The 11,300-nt window shown below is 39.4% G+C and overlaps 2 protein-coding genes across 2 annotated transcripts; both read left to right on the top strand.

The window, feature by feature from the left end:
- The first annotated feature begins 4,443 nt into the window (after positions 1-4,443).
- On the top strand, positions 4,444-5,381 carry LOC137966273 (uncharacterized). Its single transcript, XM_068812848.1, has 2 exons — positions 4,444-4,720; positions 4,825-5,381. The coding sequence occupies exons 1-2, from the start codon at positions 4,444-4,446 to the stop codon at positions 5,379-5,381; spliced, it is 834 nt and encodes a 277-aa protein (XP_068668949.1).
- Positions 5,382-9,790: 4,409 nt separating this feature from the next.
- LOC137966271 (UPF0481 protein At3g47200-like) lies at positions 9,791-10,444 on the top strand. The gene has a single exon (XM_068812847.1). It carries the CDS (start codon positions 9,791-9,793, stop codon positions 10,442-10,444), a length of 654 nt encoding a protein of 217 aa, XP_068668948.1.
- Positions 10,445-11,300: the final 856 nt, after the last annotated feature.

The following is an 11,300-nucleotide window of genomic DNA, read 5'->3' as shown; positions in this document are numbered from 1 at the left end:
TTGCCTTCTGCTCTTTAATGTCTTCATTAGAAACAATCGTAATGAAGCCTACTTTTGTTGTGTTTTGTGCTTTGTTAAGTTCATAAATATGCTAATATTGTGAAATGACAAAGTACTATTTGTAAAACAATAAGTTCAAGCCTTCATTTTGAATGAGAATATTACTGCAAGCAAGGTGTTTCTAGAATATTTTTACAAAATTTCTGAGTTCCCAAGTGTTCCTAAGTGATTTCTTATAGTGAGAGGCAAAAAAGAGCCCTTAGCCAAACTCGCTATCAACTTTCCACAATTCGTATGGCCTTTAGCTAACCACGATGAACTTTCAACTTGGTTGCTTTGCTGGACATACGATGTAGTTTGACCTCAACATCACCTAGACTTTACTGTAAGGGCAAATGCTCCCATCAAAGCAATTCTAGGTATCTTAATTTCTCATTGTGACAATGTAATTTGTCTTTTTGTTTAGTCTTCTTAGGTGGTGGAAGAAAATGGGTGTTCCAGCGAAACTACCTTTCATTAGAGATAAAGAATTTGTAACCTCATTTGAAAACTAGGTTCCTTTACTTTAGCTGCCAGACAAAGAAAAAAGAACACCACATACGAGACATTCAAACTCCAGGAAAAAGGTAAAAGGTAATATAAGGTGTTAAAATACAAGTTCAAAGGTATTTTGGTCATTTCCTCTATTTTCAATATTACATTTTTCTCTTATAGTATGGTTATTAGATAGAGAATGTCTTATTTTATCTCTAGTTGCTTTTTCATTCAATTTAGATATTTTAGGAGATATATAATTTTGAATATTGAAGGGCATTTTTATCATTTTGTAAATTTTCACGTAAACCCTGAATATAAAGAAGCAGGAAGGGCCTTTCTGGCTCGAATTCCAAGGCAACGAAGCTGCCCCTCTTCCATAAATCCTTTTTCTCTTCTATTTTCTCTCCAAATCACCTATTTTTCATGGTATCAGAGCAGTAACGCAAGTCATGGGCAAGTTTCTTTGGATTTTGTGGATCTTTTCTCCATTTTCAGCAATCTCCTTGAAGGTTTTTCCCGGATCTGGACTGGACTGCTAATGATTATTGCTTCTATTTGATTGAATGTTGAGATTTAGAAGTGTTTGATGATCCCAATTTGAGGAAATTTCTCAAATCTGCTTACGTCATCAACCTAGTATTTGCATCATCATCCATATAGCCTACGCCATCTTGATTTCTTGCAATTAGTCCATTCTTTCATTGATTTATTGTCTCAATTGCTGGAATTGCTGGATTGCTGGAATTCCAATGGCCGTAGATGCAGAAAGTGTTATCATGCCCAAGGTTCAGCAGCTAAATGAGTACTACAAAGACAACACAAAGAAATGGAAGAGACGCTTCCGGGAGTGGAGTGACAACCTCAACAAAACCTACTTCAATAACCCTTGGATGGTCCTCTCATTGATTGGAGCTGTGCTTTTCTTAGCATTTACCCTCTGCCAAACTGTCTTTTCAGCCCTCTCCTATTACAGTCCACACGGCTGATTGCCTTCAGCTCTTCAATATCTTCATTAGTGACAATCGTAATAAAGCCTACCATTTGTTGTGCTTTGGACTTTTTTAAGTTCATAAATATACTAATGGCTAATATTGTGAAATGACATAGTAAAATTTGTAAAACAAGAGGTTCAAGCCTACATTTTGAATGAGAATTTTGAATGTAAAACAAGAGGTTCAAGCAAGGTGTTTCTAGAATATTTTTACAAAATGGATTCAGATCCTTACTTGGATTTGAACCCATTTAAATGAAGAAAAGCAAAAAAGAATGTGCATCCCACTTACTGAAAGCTTCATAATTAAATAAGGAGTCGAACCCTCTATTAGATCCGATCGTATAAGCAAAGTGGATTCGAATCCAAGGACTAAAAGAAACTTGTAAAGAAGGAAATATTTGAAACCAATCAATAGGATGCTAATGGACAAGCAAGTAAAGAAAGAAAAAATAATGCAAACCTGAGTTAAAAAATGTTTTGGAATTAAAGATGTTTTGAGCCTTGTATGGAAAATGCACACAATAGGAGTTGAACCCATGGGTTGGTTCAAAACCCATAATGAGATGAAAAAAACAACAACAAGGATGCGAACCGGAGTTACAAAAAAATTTGGAATTAAAAGTGGATTAGAACCATGTAGGAAGCTGAATCCTATGGAGTCGAACCCATGGGTGGATTCGACTACCAAATTGAAGCATTAGAAACATATCGATTTATTAATTATTTTTAATAACTCATAGCGGCTGGAAAATGTGCTATAAATGTTAAACTCGAGTCAAACTTTAAAATATGCTTGCCCACATAAATTTCTAAGTTCCTAAGTGTTCCTAAGGGGGGGTTAGTCAACTTGAAGCCCAATATGAAGATCAGCCGCATTATGCCGTTCATCAGTTTACGTCGTTAGTGGAGCGCCAGACTTCATGTCATCGGGATGCTGGGGATGACGGAACATCATCTCCACGTTTAAAAAAATGGAAAGTGGTTTCCGGCCCTTTTTGCCATTCATCCAGATGATGGGAACACGGGGGTTCGAACCCCCAATTTTTTTTCTTTCCCTCTCTCTCCTCGCACCCCCCTCTCTCGCTCTCTTCTCATTTTTGTTTTTTCTCCCTCTCTCGTCTCCCTGTGCCCCCCGACGCTCTGCTCCCTCTCTTCTCTCGGACTCTCCTCTCCGACCTCCGTCTCTGCTCCCTCTCTTCTCCAGCCTCCGTTTCTCGGTCTTCTCTCGGACTCGCCCTCTCTCCCGCACCCCCTCTCTCGTCTTCGTGCCTCCCTCTCTTCTCTCGGACTCGCTCTCCGTTTTTCTCTCTCGCTTCTCCCTCTCGGCCTCCCTTTCTTCTCTCTCTTCTCCCTCTCTTCTCCCTTTTAGCCTCCCACTCCATTCTCTCTCTCGCTATTCTCTTTTCCCCCAAAATACATTCCGATTTCGTTCGATTTCCCCATTTCGATTTCGATTTTCTTCGATTTTGACATTTGGGCATCGATTTCCCCATTCGGCTTCGATTTTCCCCAAATTTCAGAAGGTATGACTAAACCCTAATTTTTTCCATTAAATTAGTGTTTATTTGATTTAATTTTAGTTTCAGTGCCTAATTATGGGTTATTTGTGCATAATTGTGGGATTTAGGGTTACTATTTAGGGTCTAAATTCTTGATTTGGGTTAGGGTTTATTTTTAGGGTTTGGTGCTCAATATTTAAGGGACCTAGAATTAGGTTGTAGGGTTTATGGTTAAGGATTGATGGTGTTTTTAAGGTCTAGGGGTTTTTGGGTTTAGAGTCTGGAATTAGGGTGTAGTGTTTAGGGTATAGGGCTTTTAAGGTTTAGGAGGTCTAGCGTTTAGGGTATTAAGTTCTGAAATAAGTGTTTAGGGTTTAGGGACTTTAGGGTTTGATGGTTTAGGGTTTAGGTTTTATTAGGGGTTTTTTAGTCCAATTCAAACAAGGTTGAGTCGCCTACACGGGCTTCCATTAGCCAACGAAACCCGACCCCCATCATTGACGAGGTACAGTTCGTAGTGACTATGAAGTCATGGGGCTATACCAGGGGTGTTTGGTGAATTTGGACTTGATGTGTGTGTTTTTGCATTGTTTAGTGCATATGCAATAGTGAAAATAGTTTGATTAATTTTGAAATGTTTTAGAATGTTGTTGAGAATTTTTGAAGTGTTATGGAATGTTTTTGCCATGTGGTGAGGAGATTCGGATGTTATACATATCCAGCACATGGTATTCTATTTTTTATGGTTTGTGTTTCCGTGATGGGTAAAGGTTGTATGATAAAGTTTTTTCCATGAGGACCATCTCGAATTTAGATTATACATGGTTGTAAGAATACAACCAACTGCTCGACCATTTGACATTTGGACCTTCGAAGATGACAGCAAAATCATGGAAGAAAACATACCAAATGGTAACGAGCTGTATAAACATCAGTGGGTTCGGTTGGGATGCAACCACACAACAGTTACTGCATGTAATTCTGTATGACTTGACTACATAAAGGTCAGTAAATCATGATGTACTATAAAATATTTTTTATGTTTTCCGCATTAGTATAACTCTATTCCAAGACGTCTACAGGATGTTTTATTCTTGTAGGAACATAGAGATGCTGAGAAGTACAGACGTGAAGGCTGCCCCCTGTACGACAAATTAGTTGTAGTAGTGGGAAAGTTAGAAGCAGGGTTATTTAAACTTAGGTCCGGGTTATTTATTTGACGAGTGACTCAGTCTCGAACGGACCAAGATCAGCCAGCAAAATAACGTGAACCGGACCAGACCAAATCAGTCTACGGACCAGTCTGGACCAATTTTTTGTTTTTAGAAAGCGAATTGGACCAGACCGAATCAGTCTACGGATCAGACCAATATTTTTTTTTTTTTTGGTGTCCCCGCCGATCTTCTTTTCATCATGTCGAAGGAATCAACACCGATTATTCATGTGCAATCCGAAAACTCTGGTTTTACAACTAGCGTCACTCTTACCGAAGTCAACTATGATGTATGGTCCCAGATCATGGAGATGCAAATTGTAGGACGAGAAAAGCTCGAATATATTATGAGAAAAACACTATTCCCACAAGAAACGGATGCCTCTTATGCGAAATGGTATGCTGAAAATCAAGAAGTCAAGGGATGGTTGTTAACCTCTATGTCACCAGATGTGATGAAGCGCTATATTCGGCTGCGTACTGCACGCGAAATATGGAATGCTCTGGAAAAATCTTTCTATGATGGGTCAGATGAATCACAATTATTTTCATTGAATCAGAGAGCTTTCTCCACCAAACAGGCTGGTCGCCCTTTATCATAACGTATTATGGTGATCTTGTGGAAAATTTTCAAGAACTTGATCATCGTGATAGGACTATAATGAAAGATCCTGATGATGTGATTGCTTATAGAAAATCCGTTGAAAGACTGCGTGTTCATATTTTCTTAAACGGATTGGATGCAGAATTCGAACAAGTCTGTGGCGAAATTCTCAGAAAAGACCCAATATTGGATCTTGAAGAAGCCTATGCTTATGTACGTCGTGACTCTGTTCGTAGAACCACTTTAAAAAGTGAAGTTGATCGTGTTGAGACATCTGCAATGGTAGCACGTCGAGCTAAGCCGAAAACAGCTCGACCAACTGGTCCTAACAGTGATCCAAATCGAACATCAGGATCTCAGAATCGTAGCTATGAGGTTGGAACAACCAAACCAGAGCGCATTTATACTCACTGTGGTGAGACTGGGCATATAAAGTCCTCAGTTATGAACTTATCGGGTATTCAGAATGGTGGGATCCTACAAAAGCGCCTCGCAAATGAAACTCCAAATGAAATAATCATGCTTCTGTTGTAGTAGAAAAACCTTCCACCTCTCACACAACTGAGGATGCATCAGTCTTAATCGCTACATCTGGTAAGGTTCTTAATACTTCCGCTCCTAGTAGAAATAGTGAATGGATAATTGATTCTGGTGCTACTAATCATATGACCTTTGACAATCATCATGTTAAAAGTATGAAACCATCTGAACAACATACCGTATCTACAACAAATAGTACTCCATCTCACGTTATTGGAGAAGGTTCTATCACTCTCACTGAAAATCTGAGTCTTAATTCTGTATTAGTTGTTCCAACCCTCAATCATAATCTATTATCAGTTGCTCAAATAACTCGTACTCTGCATTGTATTGTGGTTTTTTGGCCTAACCTTTGTGTTTTTAAGGACATTCGAACTCAGAAGACAGTTGGGTATGGTACTAGAAGGGGGAAACTCTATTACCTTGATCTGCAGCCAGAAAGTTTTCATCAGTTAGCCCAAGCGTTCTTCATGAAGAAAAAATCACCAGATTCTGATATTTGGTTATGGCATAAACGGTTGGGTCATTCATCCTTTGGTTATTTAAAGAAATTGTTTCCTACACTTTTTGAAAAATTATCTATTTCACATTTTAAGTGTGATGTATGTGAATTGGCGAAAAGCCATCGTGTTCCATTCCCAATAAGCATGAATAGGAGTCCAGTACCTTTTATGATTATTCACTCTGATGTGTGGGGTCCAGCAAATATAGCCTCCCTTAGTGATAAACGGTGGTTTGTTTCTTTTATTGATGATCACACCTGTATGACTTGGATTTGTTTAATGAAGTCAAAAGTGAAGTTAGTTCGTTGTTCAAACAATTTCATAAAAATGATAGTCACTTAGTATCATTCTACAATACGAACTCTTCGAAGTGACAATGGGGGAGAATTTGTGAATCAAAGTTTCAAAGAATATCTAGATGATCATGGTATTACTCATCAAACTACTTGTCCGTACACCCCTCAGCAAAATGGAGTTGCAGAGCGAAAGAACCGCCACCTTCTTGAAGTTGTTCGTGCTTCCTTGTTTGAAGCTCATATGTCGGCAAGTTACTGGGGTGAAGCAATCACAACTGCACCTTACCTTATCACTCGAATACCCTCGAGTGTGTTACAATTTCAGACTCCCTTGAGTGTTCTTCATAAAACCATAAGTTCACCTGCTGTGCCGAATCTACCACCTAAAGTTTTTGGGTGTGTAGCCTTTGTTCACCTCCATAAGTCATTGAGACATAAATTGGAACCCCGAGCTATCAAGTGTGTTTTTGTTGGTTATGCTCAACATCAGAAAGGTTATCATTATTATCATCCTCCATCTCGCAAATTGTATGTCACGCTTGATGTGGTATTTCACGAAGAAAACATGTATTATTCTACTCCCGAGTCTTCAATACAGGGGGAGAACAGGATTGAATTGAAGACCCTTTATCATCATTTGGATATCTTGGATACTACAAGTGGTCAATATTCCGATTACAACTGTGGACATCAAAATGATTCACATGATGGAGAAAGACAAGACCAGATGGAAGTGATGCAACCAGAGTCTCAGCCGCCATCTTCCCCCCTTCATAATGTACCAATGGATCAACTGCCTTCTGAGTCCGAGTCCATGTCTGAACCTCAGGTAAGTTCCGAAACTCAACTAAGAGTGCTACCTCATCGAACCACAAGAGGAAAACCTAGACTCAATTATGAACCTCTTCTCACCTCTAAATCTCAGTATCCCATGCATAATTTTGTGTCTTATCATAGATTGTCAAAGGCAAATGAGGTATTTGTGAATCAATTATCTGCTATATCTATTCCTAATAGTGTGCAGGAAGCCTTGAAAGATTCTAAATGGAAATAAGCCATGAATGAAGAAATGAGGTCTCTTCAAAAGAATTCAACATGGGAAGTGGTTGACCTACCTGTAGGAAAGACACCAGTTGGATGCAGGTGGGTATTTACCATTAAATATAAAGCCGATGGCACCATTGAAAGGTTCAAAGCAAGGCTTGTCGCCAAAGGATATACTCAAACCTACGGGATCGATTATATGGAGACATTCGCATCAGTGGGCAAAATCAACACCGTTCGGATTCTACTATCTCTGGTTGTGAATCTTGATTGGCCCTTATATCAGTTTGATGTAAAAAATGCATTTTTACACGGAGATCTCCAAGAAGAAGTATATATGGAATTACCTCCTGGATGCATTATGCAAAACAAAGGATGCAAACAAGTATGTAAACTGAGGAAATCCCTATATGGTTTGAAGCAGTCCCCGAGGGCGTGGTTTGGAAGGTTCACGAATTTTATGAAATCTATCGGATACAAGCAAAGCAACTCAGATCATACTCTCTTCCTGAAATATAACAAGGAGGTCATCACAACTCTTATTGTATATGTTGATGATATGATAGTAACTGAGAATGATCCAGAAGAAAAGAAATCATTGCAAAGTCGTCTTGCTAGAGAATTTGAAATGAAGGATCTTGGCTAATTAAAATATTTTCTTGGCATTGAAGTGTCCAGATCCAAGGAAGGAATTTGTCTATCTCAACGAAAATATGCTTTGGATTTATTGAAGGAAACTGGTATGACAGCATGTAGTCCAGTCAGTACTCCTATGGAAGAAAATTTGAAACTGGGAATACATTCAGATCAAGTTCCTGCTAACAAGGAGCGTTATCAGTGACTAGTTGGGAGGTTAATGTATCTTGCACATACCCGACCAGACTTAGCTTATGTACTAAGTGTAGTTAGTCAATTTATGCACTCTCCAAGTGAAGAACATATGAATGCCGTCAACCGTATCCTACGCTACTTGAAATCATCTCCAGGGAAAGGAATTTTATTTAAAAAGGGAGGTGACTTGAAAATTGAAGGTTATACCGATGTCGATTGGGCTGGGTCAATAGAAGATCGACGGTCTACCTCTGGATACTTTACATTTGTAGGTGAAAATTTGGTCACTTGGAGAAGTAAGAAACAAGAGGTGGTGGCTAGATCTTCAGCTGAAGCCGAATACAGGGGAATTTCCAAGGCAATATGTGAATTATTATGGATCAAAAATCTGATACAAGAACTATATATTGAGCAGACAAGTCCTATGAAATTATATTGTGACAATAAGGCTGCATGTGATATTGCCCACAACCCAGTCCAGCATGATAGAACTAAAAATGTTGAAGTTGATAGACACTTTATTAAAGAAAAGTTAGAAGCAAGAATCATTGAAGTCCCTCATGTTCGATCTGAGGATCAGCTTGCCAATGTGCTAACCAAGGCAGTGTCTTACCGATCTTTTAACAAATGTCTTGACAAGTTGGGCATAAGTGATATCTATGCACCAACTTGAGGGGGAGTGTTAAGATTTACTCTGAGATTTCTTCCCTTAAGGAGAAATTATGTAAATATTCTGTAAATCCGGTGATTGCGTAATCCCATTAATCCCTCATAACTCTTCCATGTATATTCTGTAAAATGGCTATTTAAGCCGATGATGTGAATAAGAAATTAAGATTGAAAGTGGTGTATTATTTTCGAGTTTGCTTGCTTTCTCCAATCTCTGGTGAGCCTTTAAAGAATGTCCAGTCCGAGACACAGCTCAATCATTCAGTTCAACCAATTTCGTTTTCATAATAATGAGACCCGTTGAGAGGTGACAATGAGTATAAGAATGAAGCTACCTTTCTGTCACATTGCTAATCAATTTCAAGACCATTTTCCTTTCTTTCTTCCAATTAAAGGCCATACTGGGTCTTTTTCTACGAAGGAAAAAGACCCTAAAAAATTACAGTGATGCGTGGTGTTCACGGCATTCATTTGCATGGGACCTAAGACGCGTGTTAGGAAAAGAAGTATAGAATTCTAAGTAGGTATAGGAAAAGACTGGAGCAACCAATGATCAATCAAGCTTTCAGTTTTTAAACTTATTCCTCCTTTCTTCAGTTTTATCCGTTAAAAGAAGTTTACCAAAGGGAGAATATAATATTGAAAAAACTGGAGTAATGGTTACAAGACTTGTATTAATCAACCACCATTCATGAAACACAGCAAGTCAAGTTTTAGTCCTGTTTTCTGATTATATACACTCGATCTTCTCAGGGTGAAATCTAATACAGCCCACTGATGGTGAATTGATGAACCATAGTAAGCAAATTGAAAGACTAGCACAGGGACAAACGAAGCTTCGTTCGTTGAGGCTTTCTGGGTGCAGTAGTCAAGTCAACAAACAAGGCAGACGAGGAAAAGAGAAGGTGCCAGAAACATGAATCTCAAACTGCGAAGTAATCCATCGCCTATATAAAGGTTATTGTATCTGTGTCTTGGTCAGGCTCTTCTGTAAAAGCTCATCCAAAGAGGGAAGAAATTAATCAAGGGAATACCAGGTGGTTGTGCTCCTAACTGCGCTATGGCTTCCCAAAACAACGACCATCGGATCGATCCTGAAAACCTTACGCGGAGGTGTGAGCATCTGAGGATCGAAGTGGGTCAACTTCAGAGGATTTTAGATACTCCTGTGGAGGCAAAACAATGGGATAGGTGCTTCTTACCCAGAGTACCTTTCTATCTTGTCGAACGGGACCAGAATTTGTATAGGCCAAAGCTGGTCTCAATTGGCCCATATCATCACAACCAGGCATACTTGAAGCCAATGGAAGAGTATAAGGTTAGAGCTCTACGCAGGTTCCTTGGAAATTCAGGGAAAACTCTAGATGACTTGAAGAGGGCTTTGAATCATGATGTGAATAAGCTAATGGATTCATACAAGGACTTAGATGCACAAGGGTGGGACGAACGTAAGTTCCTGGAGCTGATGATTCTTGATGGCTGCTTCATACTTGAGTTTTTCAGGACGTTTGCCATTCGTGAGAGCGATGGTTACAGAGATCCAGCGTTTGTCATCTATAAACCCTTTACCTGCTTTTGCGATAATTTAGAAGACATCTTTATGTTGGAAAACCAGGTACCTTTCTTGGTGCTGGAGAAATTGCTAGCTGTTGAAAACTTGATCACAGTAGATGCGGTGAGTATCTTCTTCCAAACAAAGCTGGGTGTCTTATGATTTCACTTAAATTCCATGGGTGGATTCGACTACCGCATTAGAGCATTAGAAATAATATATTTGAATCATTGACATTGGATTCAAAGCCATACAACAGAAATTCAATCTTTTAGAATGTTAGAGATAGATTTGGAAGGTTATAGGTCTCCAAAATTGTTAAGTGACCTGCTAACATATTTGCTAGTAAAAAAATGATTTATTAATTATTTTTAATAACTCATAGCGGCTGGAAAATGTGCTATAAATGTTAAACTCAAGTCAAACATTAAAATATGCTTGCCCACATAAATTCTAAGTTCCTTAGTGTTCCTAAGGAGGGGTTAGTCAACTTGAAGTCGAATATGAAGATCAGCCGCATTATGCTGTTCATCAGTTTACGTCGTTAGTGGAGCGCTAGTCTTCATGTCATCGGGATGTTGGGGATGAAGCGGAACATCATCTCCACATTATAAAAAAAATGGAAAGTGGTTTCCGACCCTTTTTGTCATTCATCCGGATGAAGGGAACGCGGGGGTTCAAACCCCCGACGTTATTTTTTTTCCCTCTTTCTCCTCGCACCCCCCTCTCTCGCTCTCTTCTCATTTTCGTTTTTTCTCCCTCTCTCGTCTCCCTATGCCCCCGACACTTTACTCCCTCTCTTCTCTCAGACTCTCCTCTCCGGCCTCCGTCTCTCGGTCTTCTCTCGGACTCGCCCTCTCTCCCGCACCCCCTCTCTCGTCTCTGTGCCTCCCTCTCTTCTCTCGGACTCGCTCTCCATTTTTCTCTCTCGCTTCTCCCTCTCGGCCTCCCTTTCTTCTCTCTCTTCTCCCACTCTTCTCCCTTTCAGCCTCCCACTCCCTTCTCTCTCTCGCTATTC

This window comes from Aristolochia californica, unplaced genomic scaffold (genome assembly GCF_029961685.1).
Source record: "Aristolochia californica isolate CCGP_79_NKW_82.1479 unplaced genomic scaffold, dmAriCali1.0.hap1 SCAF_5, whole genome shotgun sequence".
Taxonomy (NCBI): Eukaryota; Viridiplantae; Streptophyta; class Magnoliopsida; order Piperales; family Aristolochiaceae; genus Aristolochia; species Aristolochia californica.
This window is presented reverse-complemented; position numbering and strand designations above follow the sequence as displayed.